The sequence below is a fragment of the Diabrotica undecimpunctata genome, chromosome 6, assembly GCF_040954645.1.
Source record: "Diabrotica undecimpunctata isolate CICGRU chromosome 6, icDiaUnde3, whole genome shotgun sequence".
Taxonomy (NCBI): Eukaryota; Metazoa; Arthropoda; class Insecta; order Coleoptera; family Chrysomelidae; genus Diabrotica; species Diabrotica undecimpunctata.
The window spans coordinates 136908183-136928622 of record NC_092808.1 but is presented as its reverse complement, the minus strand read 5'-3'; the positions used below and the strand labels follow the sequence as shown (position 1 = coordinate 136928622).

At 32.4% G+C, this 20440-nt stretch overlaps 2 protein-coding genes across 4 annotated transcripts in view; one reads left to right on the top strand and one right to left on the bottom strand.

Moving 5' to 3' along the window:
- Positions 1 to 20440, bottom strand: part of Osi24 (Protein) — a 146715-nt gene that overhangs the window by 111368 nt on the left and 14907 nt on the right. The gene's annotated exons all lie outside the window — the stretch shown is intronic.
- LOC140444635 (uncharacterized) lies at positions 3266 to 3805 on the top strand. Its single transcript, XM_072536399.1, has one exon. The coding sequence runs from the start codon at positions 3266 to 3268 to the stop codon at positions 3803 to 3805; it is 540 nt and encodes a 179-aa protein (XP_072392500.1).

The following is a 20440-nucleotide window of genomic DNA, read 5'->3' as shown; positions in this document are numbered from 1 at the left end:
AAAAATGGTATTCGAAGGAAAATTCATGGATTTTTTTTCAAAAAAGAAATACCAAACCTAAACAAAATTTTACAAGAAGTTAGAGACGACCCGGATTTGCCTCATATCGGACGAACTAAATTGTGGCAAGTTTTAAAAGAACTAAATTTCCGGTGGGAGAAATCAGACCGAAAATCACTTTTGATTGACCGGGAGGAGAAGATGATGTTGGAGAAGAAATTATCTAAGATTCATATGAAAATTCCGGGCTGAAGAAAGGCCCATCTTCTACCAGGATGAAACGTGGGTAAACTCAGGTCATACTCTAAAAAAAATTTGGTCAGATAAAAATATATTAAGCTCCAGGCAAGCCTTTATGGAAGGTTGGTCTACTGGTATCTCCCCACCTTCTGGTAAAGGCAGTAGATTAATAATTTCTCACATTGGCAGTGAAAAAGGATTTTTTAAGCATGGTTTGTTGGAATTTTATTCCAAAAGCACAAAAGACTATCACGAGGAGATGACAGCTGATGTTTTCGAAGAGTATTTTGAGCAAATGATTGAACACATACCACCAAATTCAATTATAGTATTAGATAATGCACCTTATCATTCACGGCTAGTAGAAAGACTTCTAACGAATGCGTGAAAGAAACAGGATATTCTTGACTGGCTGCGGAATAAGTATCTGCCTTACGAAGATGGAATGGTAAAAGCAGAACTTTTAAAAATTGCCCGGCAACACAAATCTAAGTTCAAGAAATACGTAGTTGACAAAATGGCGGAAAGGCGAAACATCACAGTCTTTAGACTTCCACCCTACCACTGCGAAATAAATCCAATTGAACTCATTTGGGCACAAATGAAAAGTTATGTGGCTAGAAAAAATACGTCATATAAAATACAAGCTGTACGTGAATTGTTATACGAGTCTTTATAACATATTATAAAACAAAACTGGAAAGATGCAGTAAGACATGTAATAGAAGAAGACAAAAAATGTGGGATCTTGATAACATAATTGATGCGACCGTAGAGATTATTAACCTAATTATTAACCCTCAAGACGACTCGGATTCCGAAGTTGATCCTATTTATTTTGAATAGTTTTCTAATCGTAATTGTATAAGGTAAGTAATAGTAGTTGTTATCGTAAGGTATTAAAGGGGAAAGGCGCAAAATGTCGCCTGTCAAAATCTTCAATGTGTTTTAAATGTATCCATTTTTTTTTCAAATCCTGAGAAAACTAAAAAGCATTTTTGAAAAATTTAAAGGCAGAATGAAATATTTTTTAGAATAAATAAAAAGTTTCTTTTGTATGCAATATTTTCAATTAAAAATTATACTATATTTTCTCTTTTATTTTCACCCCTGTTACATAACATATTAAAATAAACATTGTAGAAGTTTTAAGGGACTTTTTGCCCTGAGTAATAATGTAATCTTTCATTCTGCGTTTAAATTTTTCAAAAATATTTATTAGTTTTCTCCGGATTCGAAAATAATGGATACATTTAAAACACATTGGAAGTTTTGCCAGGCGACATTTGGCGCCTTTTTCCTTAATTAAATAAATGTATCTTTTACAAATGGCAAGAAACTTTTTATTTTTGAATAAAATAAATAAGTTTTATTAAAAAATACAATTTACATAAGTACAATTTAAAAAATCTATTTATTTAGTTCAAATAAATGTTTCAATCATATACTCTACGACACTGGTCGTTCATATAGGATTATAAGGTATTGTATTCCTTCAGATATAAGGTGGGTTTGTCGAAAACGTCTTAAACCGTCAGTTTTAGGTTGGTTTTTACTATTATATCGTATTACCTATCCTCTCTGTATTTCAGTTTTCTAATTAGGGTTAAACTTGTAGTGAGCTATCAACAAATTGTGAACCGTGTATAGTACTTTTTTCTGGATTGACTCGATACTGGTCCTTACGAACTCCCCAGCACTAAACGGAGAAAATGTTGCTCTTGTTAGTGGATTTTTAGTGCGTAATCACATCCTACACAAGATATTACTATTAACGCAAAATATTACTGATCTAGATCGAAAGGTAAAATATTTCATTACTAATATACGTGAACCGCTAAATTATGGAATATTATCATTATTTCGAGAACCGTCAAGTTTTGAGGGAAATCCCGAAACAGGTCGATTTTTGTTATAAAATACTCATGTTATAACGTACATGGAGTAGGGATGATGTCACCGGTGTAGGTGTAGTGACGTAATCGTTAATTTTTTTAAATAGAAATCGGTATAATGCGACACCGAGAAATGGATTTCTGGAGACGTTTAGCTGGGAAATCTAGACTAGAAAGATTAACGAACTACAGAATTAGAGAAATTATGAAAGTAAAACATACAATAGTAGACAATATTGGTACCCAACAACTGAGATGGTACGGTCATGTACAGAGAATGTCTGAAGAACGTCTCCCAAAACAAGTCTTAATGTGGACCCCTCACGGTAGAAAAAAAAAAGAAGACCCTGCCTTAGTTGGAGAGAAGGCATCAATAGAGAAATGAAAGACAGAGAAATAGATGAATCGAGAGGAGTGGCAACTGGGTATCGGTTGACTTAGAAAAACGTTTTAAACCGATCTATATATATATATATATATATATATATATATATATATATATATATATATATATATATATATATATATATATGTATATACAAGAAATACTAGATATGTATATCCGAAGAGGATATGGTTCTGCTAGCGTAGATTTCCTAAAACAATGGGCCAACTTTAACATCAAGCTTGCATCACTCAACAACAGAAGGATTTTCCTTCTAAAATGTAGAAAAAATCTTTGTTTTGCTGCACACATAGAGAATGGAAAGTTTAACATCAATAACTTGTTACATCATAAAGGAGGTAAATTAGGTAGTAAAATTCAAAACTTTAATTCAAATTTAAAAACTAAAATCTTAAACTTGGAAATTTCAGTAACAATAAATGATATTACTTACATAGAAAAGACAGTACATCAATTAAAAAATATATTAGAGCAGCATTTACCTGCTCCTTTACTACAAGAATTCTATAGAAGACAAAAAATCAAATACAATAAAGTTTTTTTCCAAATTAGAAATAACAATATCAAAAAATTTAACAAAATAAAAGTAGATCAATTTTCAAAAATAACATTCCAAGAAAAATGGTTCAAAAATCTAACTAACATCACTTTTCCTTATATTGTCAAAAAACTTTTGTCTTTGGGTCCAAAATTTTGCCTTTTCCCTAGTGCTAGAGATTTTAAAATGTCTTCTCTTCTCTCAGATATTGAGTTTCTTATTTCTGGCCTAGAACCCCAAGAGAAGGACATCTTGAGATCTCAAAGCACTAATGTTATCACTAACTTTCTACACAAAACAAGTAAAGAAGGACACTTTTTGAATACAATATACAATGAGTTCAAACAATTTTTAAAATCACATCCAAAAATTTACATTGTTAGAAGTGACAAGGGAAATGTAACAGTGGCAATGTATAAGAATGATTACATTGAAAATAGCAATAGTTTACTAAATGACACAAAAAGTAACATCAAACTTAAGAACAGTCCAGTGTGCACCCTCCAACAAAAGGCGAACAAGCTGGTTTCGGATTTAGCTTCTTCCAAATCCATAACAACAGAATTTGCAAAATCTTTGAAAATTTACAATGCAGTTGCACCCAGGTTTTATACACTTCCTAAAGTTCACAAACCCACTCTTTCAATGAGGCCTATTGTCTCTTCCATTGATGCTCCTAATAGTAAACTTGCTAAACACCTTACAGATATCCTCACAATTTCCTAAAACTAATCCAATGAATTCTATATTAGAAATTCTTTCACATTTAGTAACTTCATTAATAATGTTAAAGTTCCGAATAACTATATACTAATTAGTTTAGATGTTGTGTCACTATTTACAAACCTACCACTAGATGCTATTCTCAACAGCATCAAAAATAACTGGAACAGCATCTCTCTGCATACCAATATCAGTTTAGATGATTTTTTAAGAATTTTAACATTCATTTTTGACTCTAACATCTTTTTGTTTAATGGTAATTTTTTTAAACAAATTTTTGGCACTCCAATGGGCAGCAAAATATCCCCCATACTATGTAACTTTGTATTGGATGAACTCATAAGAACATGTTAGGAAAAGATACCTTTTCACATACCTTTTATCAAACGATATGTAGATGATTTGATCGTATCGGTCCCTGAAAACAAAGTAACTGATGTTTCTAAACACTTTTAAAGCCCGGTGTGAACACTTAAAGTTTACGGTTGAGAGAGAAGCTGATAATATTATTCCGTTTTTAGACATGCCTATACATCGTGGCAGTGATGGCATGCTAAGGACGGAGTGGTATCGTAAACCTTGTTTCCGTTTCGTAAACTTTTATTCTCAACATCCATCTATGATGAAAACAAATTTGGTTTTGGCCCTTAAAACTAGGGTTATCAACTTATCACACATCGAGTTCAGGGACAAGGGACTAAAAAAGTTGAGATCTATACTACAAGAGAACTCCTATCCTACAGGGCTTTTGAATAAACTCATTTTTGGTTCTCCTTTTCCATTGCAATTTTCTGACAACCAAAATTTTCATAATAATGAGGTGAATGAGGTCCTACAACTGACACAGACATTGACACAGAACACATCGGAGCTACTACAATCTAAAATAACGTATGGTTGCCTACCCTATATTCCAGTTCTCACACCTAAGCTACTGAACATTTTCAAAAATGTTAGTGGCTTAAAAATTGCAACTAAGAATGTGAAAACGGTATCGAAGTTGTACACAAAGACAAAGGACCCTTTCACAATACAGGAGTCATCGAATGATGTTTATTCTATACCGTGTGCCAACTGTAAAAACGTGTATATCGGAGAATCATCTCGTAATTTTCACAATAGAGTAATATCAGATCGCAGCGACATAAAAACCAAAAAGATAAACGCATGTGCGCTCACAGAACATGCATTAACTTTAAAACATGAATTTAATTTCGAGGATTCCTGTATTCTGGCTAAAGAAAAAAAAATCGGTTGCCTGTAAAGTCGGTTTTACGGGCGAAGATTTTTACGTGACAACGTCTTTTTCTCGGTAGAATATTTATTGATATGAATATTATTAAATTGCACAATAGGAACAAGGAATTGAATGAAAATAAGAATTGCACAAATTTTAACTATAGAAATATATTTTGTTTACTAAAACATTGTACATGTAAACTTAAACTTAACTAATTTCTATTTGAGTGATTTTGTTGAGGATAGGACGATGATAGGAGAAATATGAAATGAAAGGAAGTGTTTCTGCTGTAATGTGTCTTGAACGCCAAGAACGCTCGAGAAAGACAGAGACACAAGCACGGAATCACGCACCGATTCAACGCGCCTAATTCTCTAGTGCTGCGCGCGCAGCGGACCGATCATGTTTGAGTGGGAGAGAGACGCAAGGCATTCGCCGGTCCGGCGGGCCTCTCTCTCGTTCGGTGACTCACTGTAACAGACGTGAGCGGGCGTTACACTTTGTCATGAATGACTCCGAGCCACAACCTAATTTAAGACGTTGTCACGTCAAAAAACATTCAAAACATGTTTTCTTGGAAATGTGTTTCATAAAATCTAATACGTCTTGTATAGATAAAAAGTCAGATATAGATAAATTGAGCAACATTTATTGTTACTTACTGACAAAACATCAAAAATAAAATAAAGATTTACTTTTACATATACACACCATAATTCACCAGCATACAAAACATGCTGCATACTATCAAGACAGGTTTAAGATACTACTTCCATTAATATAATAGCAGAACTCCTAATTATTTTTTAATCACACTATTTTTGTTTTTTTTCTGTTCTCTATGGATCAGTCAAAACACACCATGAAAAGATGTCACTAACAAAATTTTAACTTTCCAACTGAATTTTAAAATGTATATTGTCCATTATTTTAAATGTTATATTTTATATGTGTGTTTTTAATGTTGAGTGTCGTAAAAGAGTGTTTCTATAACATCCCGGCCAAACCTACTGACTGCAGCCCTAATAAACTGTGTTGTTTGTATATGTATATATATATATATATATATATATATATATATATAGAAAAGAAATTTAATCTTTGCAGATTAGTTAAATAGTAAACTCTTAAATATTGGGGAAATCTGCAAGAAATACTCTAATGTGTATCAATTGTTTCGCCGAACGTTTTCGCCAAAGAGAATTAATTTGGCTTCTTCAGGGCTGAAAGAGAATAAATTATAATTAGCTACCATATATTATCTATTAAAACATTATTGATCTTACCGTAACTTAGAATTGTAGAGTTAGAATATTAAAAAACTTTGCTAGTAACATAGTGGTGTTTTTTGTTACTATGTGCAAAAAAAGTTTTTTATAAGAATTGAAATGTATGGTAGCTTTGAACTTGACACGTAAAGGCTTACCCAAGGTTAATCGAAAAACCCAATGCAACTACATTTAAAAGGAGGTAATTCTTTGAAATGTCGGCAATAACTAAATTTTTGATTTTAAATAGTTAAAAGTGAGGTTCTGTTAAAGCCAGAACGCAAGCGCTGACAACTTCATTATACCAATTCATACCAATTATAATGAAGTTGTCAGCGCTTGCGTTCTGGCTTTAACAGAACCTCACTTTTAACTATTTAAAATCAAAAATTTAGTTATTGCCGACATTTCAAAGAATTACCTCCTTTTAAATGTAGTTGCATTGGGTTTTTCGATTAACCTTGGGTAAGCCTTTACGTGTCAAGTTCGAAGCTACCATACATTTCAATTCTTATAAAAAACTTTTTTTGCACATAGTAACAAAAAACACCACTATGTTACTAGCAAAGTTTTTTAATATTCTAACTCTACAATTCTAAGTTACGGTAAGATCAATAATGTTTTAATAGATAATATATGGTAGCTAATTATAATTTATTCTCTTTCAGCCCTGAAGAAGCCAAATTAATTCTCTTTGGCGAAAACGTTCGGCGAAACAATTGATACACATTAGAGTATTTCTTGCAGATTTCCCCAATATTTAAGAGTTTACTATATATATATATATATATATATATATATATATATATATATATACATCAGATTTTAATATTATAATAATATATAGTATTCCCAAAACGAGAATGATCGTACATCTGATTCTAAATCAAGCATTATTTATTATTTAAGAATTCATTAAAACACAAAAGACGTTCTCTATAAGCAACCAACAGCCACTAAAACATCTTAAAATTTAATCTACAAAACCATCGCTTTTACTTCCTTACTGTGCATTATGCCTTCAGGATATATCTTTTTTCCCAACAAAGCGAACAAACGGGGCTTTCAAAAAAACAAGACAATAAAGGGTCGATTTCATCGAATCCAAACATTCAGAAACGGTTTTGGGTAAAATTCTCCAAAACAAGGGTTGAATAAATTTGATATTAACGTCTACGACGCAGAATATAATTTCTCCGAGATTTCGAATCTGTAAAAATTGAACATTAATTTCAGTTTTGCCTTGTAAATGAAATTTAATTAGGTATTTGCAAAATGTTTAAGAATTCAAATATTAAAATGATAAAGGGCAATGAAACTTAATTGGGAAGAAAAAACACAAAGTCAATATAAAATGTAAACAAAAGAAATAGAAACCATAAGTAATATATAAAAAAGAATTACGGGATCATACCAGTTGAACAAATATAACGAACTAGAACTTAATTTACGATGATGTCAAAGAAAAGCAAGACAAGACTTTAAAGAAAAAGTAAACAATTACTTCGAGTAGTTGAATTAAGACAACTGAAAAAACTTGGCCTCGATATGGTAGGCAACTAGTCGTATTTTAGTGAAACTAAAATGTGTTGTTGCACTTTTGGATTTATATCAAATTCTGATCTTTCTTTACTTATGTAGTTAATTCAGACTCCTTAATTTCCATATTTCTACGAAATAAACCTGTTAGCCAATTTCTTCTTGTCTCTTCTAAAGCCGCTTACACTTTCTTAGCAATATAATCTGGTCCAACTGCATTACCTTTATTATTTTTTAAAATTGCTTGAACATCTTTTTCGTTTGTTACTTTGGCGACCATTGCTGTTACTGTTTCCATAAGTTAACCTGAATTTCTGTCAAATAAATTTTTAATTTAATCAATTCTCAAAGTACTTTTTGTATTGCTTTTTGACATCTTTTTCGTAAACCTATCTTTGTTGGCGAATAAACAGTTTTGAAGATCTTTATGCGGTCAATGTTCTTATTACTCTTTACAATTTTTTTCCTTCATTTTTTTCTTAACCTAATTTAACCACCATTAAGTCTTTTTATTCTCAAACTAGCCTACTCCACAGTATCTCTCACCACATCTGAATAGTATCAGTCTTTTAGCCACAATTCCAATAGTAATACCACCTAAACTCCCCTGAAATAAATTGATAGTAGATTTTAGTCTCTCGTTAACCCTTAATAAGATAACGGGAACATATTTCCCACTTTACTTTGCCGCCAAATTTCGATTGTCGCTGTCAATACACAGAATGTTGAATTTTGTGATATTACGTATTCATTTCATGGATAAATACACCAACTATTCTGACAGTTATTCTATGGATCTGATTTTTAGTTGACAATCGACAACTAGATTTTCATAAGTTATGATATTTCTTGCCACTAAAAGTTGATTTTTGTTACAATTTTGCAAATTATTTGGTAAATCGGCTCCAAAAATTCTGGTAAGTACAAAGTTATTGTATTATTGATATATATATATTGTTTGGTCAAGCTAAATACATTGTAATTTGTTATACAAATTTATGAAAAGATAGTTATTTTTGTCTTTGAAGTTGGTGGGAAAATTATTCCCCTTATCCAATTCCATAAAAAAAAAAACGTAAGAGTCATGCACCAGAAACATTAAAATTTCTGTTATATTTTAGGATTATGAATTCAAGAAGGGGATTATCAGAACGTGAACTCCTTGCTGCCTTAGAAGAACATTGGTCTGATGTTGATCTCGACACTGATGATGATGATGACATTTTTATACCATCCCTATCTACTTCTGTTTGCGGTAAGTCCGATGGAGATGTTATTGATAGCAGAATTGGGCAATTGCTTGGTGAATCTGATGAAATTGTTCCTTCTACAACCGTTGATGTAAATTCCACAACTGAAAGAACATCTGAGAATGACCCACAAGAAAATCAAAGTGTTTTGGTAGAACAGAGTCCAGTGGTTACGCTAACTAATTTTACTGGACAATGGACCTCTGAAACAGATGTTCCAGAAATACCAAAATTTGAGCCTGTGTTACAGTCAAATGTTCAATTCACCCATAAAAGTCAACCAATATTTTATTTTGAGAATTTCTTCCCTTGTGATCTAATAGAACAAATTGTTGCTCAAACGAATTTATATGCTGTACAAAAAGACAGCAAAAATTACAAAAACACTAGCCAAGAAGAAATAAGGGCATTGCTAGGTGTTTTTATTTTAATGGGACTGCACCCTGTACCAGACAAAGATTTATATTGGTCAAGTGATCCTTTTTATAATAAGCTGCAGAGAGAGGTTCACCTAACTTTGATATACTGTATAAGATAAGACCATTTATAGATAGACTAAATGAAGTTTTCAAAGAACAAGCCAAACCTGGAAGTCGATTTTCTATTGATGAATGTATGGTGAAATTTAAAGGACGTAGTTCTATCAAACAGTATATGCCCAAGAAGCCGATTAAGCGTGGTTATAAAATTTGGGCAAAGTGTGATGCTATTACTGGGTATCTGTACCAGTTTATTATCTATACTGGAAAAACTGAAGGCATTGAAAATGATGGCTTGGGATACAAGGTTGTAACAGAATTATGCCAAGATATACCACACAAATCTTTGGTTGTTTTTGATAACTTTTTTACGAGTTGCAAACTGTTGGAAGATTTATATGCTAAACAGCTGTATGCTATAGGTACAGTTAGACCTAATCGCAAAGGTTTGCCCGATTTCATGAGGAAAAAGCAAACCAAAAATGAAAAACTTCGAAAGAATGAATTCTATTGTTTGAGCAGTGGCCCTATAACAGCAATAAAGTGGTTGGATACCAAAGAAGTCACGGTTATTACAACTGCTAATCAACCACATGAAGTAACCATGATAAAACGTACACAAAGAGATGGCACAAAGAAAGATATAATGTGCCCAAAAGTTATTGCAGATTATACACTAAACATGGGAGGAGTTGATCACTTTGACCACTTTAGGGCATCATATCCCATAAGCAGGAAGTCTAGAAAATCGTGGATGAGATTGTTCTTCTTTCTTTTAGATGCAAGTGTAATTAATGCATATATTATGTACACAAGAATTCATGATCAAAAAAATACTTCTCACAAGGATTTTAGGTTTCGCCTTGGAAGAGCTCTCATAGGTGACTTTACAGTAAATGCATCTCGACCTGTGATATTTAAAAATAAAAAAACGGGCAACTTTGGTGTTCCAGACGAAATTCGGCTGAGAAATGTAGGACCACATTTACCAGATGTTCAAAAAAATTATACAAGATGCAGATTTTGCTCAACAAAAAAAGAAGAAAAACGAACGAACATTATATGTAGTTATTGTCAAGTAGCTTTATGCCCAAAACAATGTTTTAAATCATTCCATACTGCTGTAGTTGAGACCTAAATTAGTTTTATGCATTTTTGTATTTTTGAATTAATAAATTGTTTCACAAACTGTATAAGGGTAATTAATTTCCCACCTACAAAATTTTTTTAAAGAACAACGGGAAAATAGTTCCCACCACTATTTTTTTATTACTTTTTCAAATTATTTTATATTTCAACAAAAATATGTTTTATTTACCTCCTTTAGATACCAAAAGTATATAAACAAACAAATTAATTCTCCTTATATCCCGTCTTATTAAGGGTTAACTAATTATGATAATCATCAGACAAATCCACAAGTTCTAAGGCAAACCTTTAAAGAATTAATTGCTAATAACAGATTTAACCAACAAATTTAAATAATAATTTTTGACCACAAAGACCAACACAAATATACATTTAATAACACCCGTAAACAAAGATCTATGGTAGATTATGTTATAACCAACAGAGATATACATCCATCGAAAAGAATCGATAAGATGCATAAACTCAGCAGATGTAGGTAGCGACCATAGTCTAGTATTATGTAAAATAAGAATCATCCTAAAATACTTCCCACCCAAGAGAGCGACGCCAACACAAACAAAAATCAAAGTCGAAGGACTAAATACGGAATCCACGGAATACTTATACAGGAAAAGGTGAAAACCTTTTTACAATACAGAACACAGCAAACACAACAGGCACACAACTACTATAAACGAATCAGAAATGAAACGAATACTTTAGTTAGACAAACAGAAAAGGAACACTGGCAGAGTTTCTCAAAAGAGATGGAACGCGACTTCTACGGAACATAAAAAGAAATATGGAGAATAATCAGAGGACAAAGAAAAGATATGAACGAACTGATAAAAACGAAACACATTCAGAAGGAAACATGTAGACTACTTTCTATCCCTGTTTGCTAAAGGTGGCGATAATGAACCCACAACACCAGAGGTGACGACAAACGAAAAAATAAATATTGAGGAGGAAGAGGTAAAGGACACATTAAAGAAATTAAAAAATAGAAAATTACCAGAAGAGGACAGAATACCGAACGAACTCCTAAAGTACGGAGGACCAGATCTGATCAAACGACTATTAAAACTAATCCAAAAAATAATAGAACAAAACAGAATTCCTCACGAATGGAGATCAAGCATTATAATACCTCTCTTCAAAAAGGGAAACAAATCGGACGCGGAACATTACAGAAGAATTAATTTATTAAACATAACACTAAAATTAACAACCAAGTGATAACAAATAAACTGAATGAAATTATAACACTAGCAGAAGGACACAACAAGGTTTCAGGTCGGAAAGATCATGCACCGACACTATATTTATAATGGGGCAAGTGCAAGAGAAATCATTAGAATACAACAAACCGGCATATCTATGTTTCGTGAACCTGACAAAGGCATTTGACCGGGTCAAATTAAAAGACCTTATCTCTGAGATTCCCTGAGTCCTCTATTGTTTAACCTGATTATGGATAAAATAACAAAAAAAGTAGGAACTAAAAAAGGATACCAAATAGGAGAAAAACAACTTAAAATAATCTGCCATGCAGACGACGCAATACTACTCTCTCAAAGTGAAGATAATTTACAAAGTATGCTGCACCAATTTGATATAATCGCCAAAATATTTAACATCTTAATTTCCAGACAAAATGCATGGGTACAACAACAAATTTACTAATGTAAATTGGAGCTAGAAAGTCAGATAATAGAACAAGTGATGGAGTTTAAATATCTAGGCATAACATTATCTAGCTACGTAAAGCTCGAAACTGAAGTGGAAAATGAAGTGAATAGAGCAAACAGAACCGCAGGCTGCCTAAATGAAACCATATGAAGAAATAAAAATCGGGAAAGAAATAAAAGAATGACAAATTTTACAAAAGAGTCATCAGACCAATAATGACATACGCGGTAGAAACAAGACCTGACACAGAGAGGACAAAATGGATGTTAGAAACAGATGAAAACACTTAGAAAAATTGATGGTAAGACACTATGAGGCAGAGCTAGAAGTACAGATATACGACGTAGATGCAAGGTGGAGAATATCAAGGACTGGGTAAGAAATAGAAGAGTAGAATGAAACGATCATATAAGCCGAATGACAACAAATTAAGTAGTAAGGATGGCAAGAAACAGTTCCCCAATAGGAAGACGATCAGTTGGAAGACCTCGAGAACCATGGAGCGACAACTTACTGAAAGCACATTGAAAAACAGACAGAGCTATGTCTATATAAAATAAAAAAGAAGAAGAAGAAGAAGAAGATTTAACTAAATTGTATACACGGATGCTTCTAAAAGTCCTTTAGCTGTTGGATGTGCTGTAACTTCAAACACAGATTGAATCATATCTTGTAATCTTTCGCTCTTCTGCTGCATACATACTGCTGAATTATCCTCTATTCTCCAAGATACAAACTTACTATCACCCGAATATAAAAAAGTATCAATATTTGCAGACTATTTAGCGTTTATCTATTCTATCAAGAGTATGTACACGGTACATCCTTGGGTTCAAGCCATTCAAAACTCTTTCGATAGTTTTATCTCACTGGGAGTATCCATAACCATGATTTAGATTCCGGTTCTTGTACTAATCCTTAGCAACGAACTAGCCAACCGATTTGCAAAACAAGCCTCGTCTTCTAATGTGGAGACTGAAAACAAACAATAAGATACAGATTTACAGTCGAATTTTAAAAATGTCATCCAAATGTCTTGGGAAAATCACTGTAATAAAATTCCTTCCAAGCTTCGTGATATCCATTCCAGCATTAAAAAGCTTGAGTTTCCTTCCATGCCACGAAAAAACAAGATCTTAATTCCCGACTTAGAATTGGCCATACAAGACTTATTCATAAACATTTTCTCTATGGAACCAGGCTTTACCAGGAAATTAAGAAGAAAAAACGTAGAATTTGATAATTAATAATTGTACCAATTTTTAATATATTTCTTTATCGATTGTATGTTACTGTATATTCTTGTAATGTAATGTAATAAAATTGTACCTGTGTCAGTGACCTACGCTGTCGACACACGTAAAGCTAAATAAAAAAAAATATTCTTAAACTTTTTTCCTGAGGTTTTTCCTAGTATTTCAATAGCAGTATCTTTAATGTACTGGCCATAATCCTACAAATTGTATTAAGACTTCTTTTTAGGTTCTACCTATGATTCTACTATTCTGGACCTAAATAAACCTTCGTTATCATTTTTAACGTCCACCATTTGATTTTTTGTGGTTCGCTTCAATATCTCGATTTAACTTTGCCTTTGACTTCGATGTCCAGCACAAGTAACTTTTCCTGTTGGCTTGTGGTCTCAGTAACTATTACCTTGTATGCCTTACATTTATGTACATCTTCTTTATCCCTTACGCACCCAAGATATTTTTTATAAATTGCAGAAAAAATTTTACCATATTACTTATTAATAGATTATGAGAAATCCTGATTTCTCTTAGAAACAAATATTGACGTTAACCAGGAATTCAGGGATCCAAATAATCGACTCAAAAGCAATATTTGAGATAACACCTTCTGTTTTAATGTAAGAAGTATAAAAATAACAAGATGTAATGTGCAAACAATAACTTTATTATTGAACTTACAAAAATCAATATGAAATACAAACAGAGTTTCCCAAATATTCATCATTGAAACTCACCCAAGAAAGACGTTATGAACAGAGAAATCATCAATTACAAAATGAATTTTTTTATTTTTCAGTATTTGATATTACTACCTCTATTTCTAATTACACTTTCCAATCGATTTTGCATGGATCGGATGACTTTTCTAATAAATTCTTGAGGCATTGCTTCCCATTCTGTTCCAGACCCTTTGTTTAAGCTTATCCCAAACATTCTCTATTGGACTTATGTCCGGGCTCAACGTGCTTTATGACATCGTGCATTATCATGCAATAAAATAAAGGCATCGCCAATAAATCTCGCGTAGGGAACCACATGTTCCTCCAAAATGTCTCTGATGTAACGATCCGCCGTTAACCCTCCTCCACGTCGTCCACCAGGCACGAAAACCAACTCGGTTTTCCCATCCATGGAAATGCCTGCCCAAAACATACCAGGACCGCTTACATATGACACAATTTCTCGTATACAACATTGAGCAAATCGCTCTCCAGGCCTTCTATAGAGTCGACGCCTCTTGTCGTTGCCATGTAAGCAGAACATACTTTCGTCGGAGAATAATACCTGACTCCATTGATAGTCGTCCCAATCCAGATGTTCGCGAGTAAATTCTAATCGCCTTTGCTTCTGGGTTGCAGTTAGGTTGGAACCCGTAGCTGCCCTTTTTGGTGTCAGGTTGGCTGCTATCAGTCTCCTTCTGACTGTCCTCGGTAACCACAGCTCGGACCTCTCTAAGCTCTTCTTTGAGATTAGCACCAGTCAAATGCCGATTTCTTAGAGATTTAGATACAAAAAATCGATCATTTATCTTCGTTATTTTACGGCCTCCTCCTTGTCGGCGGACATAATCACCAGTATCTTGGTACCGACGATACACTCGGGACACAGCAGATTGGCTTAAATTTAGTCGATTTGCCACGTCCCTCTGGCTCAGTCCTTCTCTCAATAATGCTACTGCTGGAGCTGCTTGCGTTAAGTTGGTGCGTGTCGATTTCAATGAGTCAAATTCTGACCCCCTCTCTACGTGTTGCATTATTTATTTGTAATAAGTACGTCACGTACGATCTCCTACTGTCAAATATTCAGGGACTAAATCAATTTAAAATGGATTGTTTATTTGCTGATTATAAGGAGTCTGACTTGAAATTTCTTTGTATGACTGAGACGTGGTCAGCTGATGGCGAGGTGATTCATTATAGTTTTCCAAATTTTAATATTGTAAATTCTTTTAGTAGATCCCAATATAAATGTGGTGGCGTTGCAGTTTGGTCAAGTGATGATATGAAGGTTAGTTCCATTTTACTCGATCAGTACTGTGTTGAAAAAGACATTGAGGTATGTGGGCTGAAGTGGCATTATAATTTAAATCAACACACAATTTTAGTTTGCTACAGATCTCCTAAAGGTAAATTTGATGTATTTTATGAAAAACTTAATCTTATTTTAAATTCAAATTTTAAACCAAATCAATTCTTATTTTTAACAGGCGATTTTAATGTAAATTCTATGACACTAAATAATTCACACAGATTTTCTGGTCTTCTAGCATCTTATGGTTTGTCACCCAGAAACTTTACACCTACAAGGTCGACTTCCACATGCGGAAATATTTTGGATCAGGTATATACAAATTGTGATGATTGTATAGGTACTGTAAATGTAAATACTGAATCGGATCACGATATATTCCTATTGAGGTTGAATTTCATTAATCTAACTATGACATCAGTTCTAAATACTTACAGAGTAACACATGCAGGCGCTATAGATGCATTCAACAATCTCTTGAGTAAAGAAACATGGCAAGATGTTTATCATGCAACTGATGTTGAGAGTAAATATAATGCCTTTCATGATAAATTACAGTTCTATTTCAATATTAGTTGTCCTATTAGAAAAACCAAACATTACCAAAACCAAATAAAAAAACATGGGTCACACAAGAAGTAAAATCTTCTTCAGAAAGTCTGAAGGATTTGTATATTTTGAGCAAGGCATACCCTGACCTAAAAACTCTATACAGGCAAAAAAAATATCAGCACAAAGTTCTTGTTGAGGCCACAAAGGGTCAGTTTTATTTTAACAAAATCTCTGAATCCTCTAATAAAAACAAAACCACATGGGCTGTTACAAATGAACTTAATAGAAAACAAAAAAATCACAAAAATATCTGTCTAAAAATAGATGATACTAGGATTACAGATTCAGATATAATATGTAACAAATTTAATGATTACTTTATAGATGCACCAATAGATATAATTAGTAAAATAATTCAATCAGATTTAAATTTTCAGCATTCCAACGATTTTAATCAAAATAGTTTGTTCATATCCTATGTAACAGAGGAAGATATCTTAGACATAATAAAATATAAAATTAAAAACAAACCATCGTGTGGTTTTGATGAAATATCAGGTATAGTTATTAAGAAAATTGCGTCTCAGATTTTGACACCACTTGCTCACATTATAAATGCTTCTTTTAATGCTGGTGTTTTTCCCAGTTTGCTGAAAACTTCTATCATTTCACCGGTATTAAAACAAGGTGATCCTGAATTAATGTCAAATTTTCGACCATTGTCTGTTCCATCTGTGATATCTAAGATTATTGAATATGCAATGCTAAAACAACTTTTATTATTTTTAGATATCAACCAAATTATCACAAAGCATCAACATGGATTTCGAAATAAATTTTCTACTTCCACAGCCATTAACAGTTTCTATGAGGAAGTGTTAATCTCTATTGAAAACAGTGAAAATCCAACTGCCATTTTTTGTGACCTCAGTCGTGCTTTTGATTGTGTGCAACACGATGTACTCCTCGATAGATTGTACAGATATGGTGTTAGGGGAGTTGCCCATAGTTGGTTTGGTTCCTATCTGAAAGACCGGCATCAAATAGTTATAGTGAAAAATAACTTCAAGATTTCAATGTCTGATCCGATTGTTAATAAAAATGGGGTACCACAAGGCTCCATATTGGGCCCGATATTATTTATTTTGTATATTAATGAACTACCAAATGTAATGTCTGATGCATTTGTATCAGTTTATGCTGATGACTCAACAATGCTATATCGCGATAAAGACATAAATTTTTTACAAGATAAAATAACAAACTCACTGAAGACCTTCTCTGATTGGTCCAGTAATCAGTCGCTCCTGTTTAATGTTCACAAAACTAAATTTTTATCATTTACATCTCGTTCAAATTCTACTAAACCAAATTTAAGTATTTCCATCAATGGTGAGGGTATTTTGAGTTGTAGTGATGTGAAGTTTTTAGGAGTGACTTTCGACTCTCATTTATCTTTTAAGACTCATTGTTGGAATGTATGTAAAAAACTCAATTCTAAATGTTATCAATTGAGAAATTTGGGTAGAATACTTAGTCTGCAACACCTTCGTCTTTTTTATTTTGCTGAGGTACAATCGACAATGAGTTACGGTATAACTGTCTGGGGTGGCTCTTCTAGTATAAAGGACGTTTTTAAGGCCCAAAAGCGTATTGTCAGATGTATTGCAGGTGTTCCGTATGGTTGGTCTTGTAAAAACCTATTTAGAGATTTAAATATATTAACAGTGTATGGAATTTACATTTTGGAATTATTGATACTAATTCATAAAAATAAAAGAACTTTTTTATGTAACAGTGATATTCACTCACACAACACAAGAAATAAGAGACAGTTTGTAGTACCCTATCGACATTTAGAAATAAGTAGGAAGTCATCTACTGTCTCTGGTTTACTACTGTATAATCAACTTCCTCAAAAATTTAAAAACATTCATTCAACTACAGCTTTTAAAAACCAAGTCAAAGAGTACCTAGTGACCATGTGTCCTTATACATTAGGTGAATATTACCAGAGTGTATCTGTGAATGCCCAAGCTGCAACATAACCAAATTTAATATTATTTTTATTATATTATGATGTCCATATTGTACGTTTTATATGTATATATTTTAATGTTTTAAATATTTTTGTGTATTGTTTTCATTTTTTTGTAATGACTTTATAGTGATTTATATTATACTTTGTAATTATTTAAAATTTATATTTATAACTTTAGTTTTGACTTGCTGTAAACCTTGTTGTAACTTACAGTCAAATAAACTATCTATCTATCTATCTATCTATCTACCCGATTTAACAAAAAACAAAACATTTTTCAAACTCAATAGTGAGGTTAATAATTGTACACTAAATATTTTTAAATTTACACTTTTTAGATAGAAAGAGGAGACATACTTTCGCAAAATAATTTTGAGTCGATTTTTTTGCATTCATGTAATATATATAAATATATATATATATATATATATATATATATATATATATATATATATATATATATATATATATATATATAATATATATAATTAAACTAGATTATTTTTTTTCGATTAATTTAACGAGATATCGTTAAAAATTAATGTAATTAGATTATTATCAATATTCATTTAGTTCCACTTTTACACTAGGTTTGCATATACCAGTATAGACGAAAGGAAATTTTAAATAGAAATCAAAGACCTACTAACCTAATGCGTCAGTTTTACTCTCTTGCCCAGTCTAGTAAGTTCATTATCTTATTTAAATAGTCAAAGTTTTTATGTCGCACAGAATCGACAAAATTGAATTTCAACGCAATAGTCTAGTCAACAAAATTAAATTTATAAATAACGGCGACGAGGACGTAGACAATGACCAACTTTATTGGTAAAACTGTAGAAACGATGCTCTTTAAATGCATGTTGTATAGTAGGCAACAAACAAGAACGCGTATGAACATTTTGGTAATGTTTTTTTATAATAGAGATTTTTTTATGATCTGAAGATCATTGTAGTCTTTTTGTTTTGCTTTCAATAAGCAGTTTATGACGGATTTTATCAAGCGCCCTCTTATCGTCTATGAAACAGCTATAGACAGGTAGCGGCAGATAAACCGCCAATTAGAAATATCTATATGATGATGACTTTAACCCTTAACTTGGCAAAAGGTTAATTTTGAATCTAAAAATCTGAAAATTGGTATGTTTGCTGTTTGGGCATCATACAAATATTCTATAACAACAAAAAAAAATACATGATATCTATATGTCAAAAATTTGGATTGTATACCAGAGTATACATCGCCAAATAGACCGAAAAATAGGTCTGTATAGCATATCATACATTGCCAAATTATGAAGGACAAGGAATATGAATAAGAACTATCAAAATTTAATCAAAAATATTTATTTATTATTGTGAACATCCATAAAACAATTCCTGCTCTGCACTAAACATAGTCTAATATTACACTTGTTACAAAATATGGCAGTTTGTCCCTTCTTGCAATTTCTGCACCTGTCCATTGCACCATACACTAGAAAATGGAGAACAATATCACTACTGGAGAAAATTGTGGCACTACTGAAGGAGTAGCTGCTGCTAGTCCTCCTTTACTGACTGAAACAGATAATATTTCTACAGCTTCTTATATATCTTCTTCAGAAGGTATATTTTCTTCATCATCTGTGTCTTCTGTGGATTTTTTCAAATAAATTACGAGATAATACCTCTTGTTCGTCATCACCACTATTCTCTGGGTCGCTTTCAGCACCAACTGGAGGCAAAAGAGTCATTATTCTATAAATTCTCCTTGTTTTAGTCTAAAAAAAAATTAATGTCAAATAAGCCATATCGGGCGGTGTATACTATACAATACATAAAGTTTTGAATCGATTTCCTGAAAAAATATTTACATTACACCAAAAATTTGTATATACATAACCGGTATAATGTTTCAAAAATAAGTTCCCAAAAATTAGCACTGTACAATGAAAAATAATAAACTAATAAAAACACTTACCATTTGTTGGTTGGAACAACACGCATGCTCAGCCATTTTGTCGAGACTGTATCCATACCATCAGAACTAAATGCGCGAAATTAAGAATTTTCGGGCTGATTTCCACTCAGCTACTTACGATAGTGTATACTCAACTATACAGTGCCAAGAACTGGGTTTCAAATACTATTGATTGTCACATAAAAAATTTGAAATATTATGT

Excerpts from the sequence above, each read along its gene's own strand:
- LOC140444635 (XM_072536399.1), top strand. The coding sequence starts at position 3,266 with ATGTCTTCTCTTCTCTCAGATATTGAGTTTCTTATTTCTGGCCTAGAA.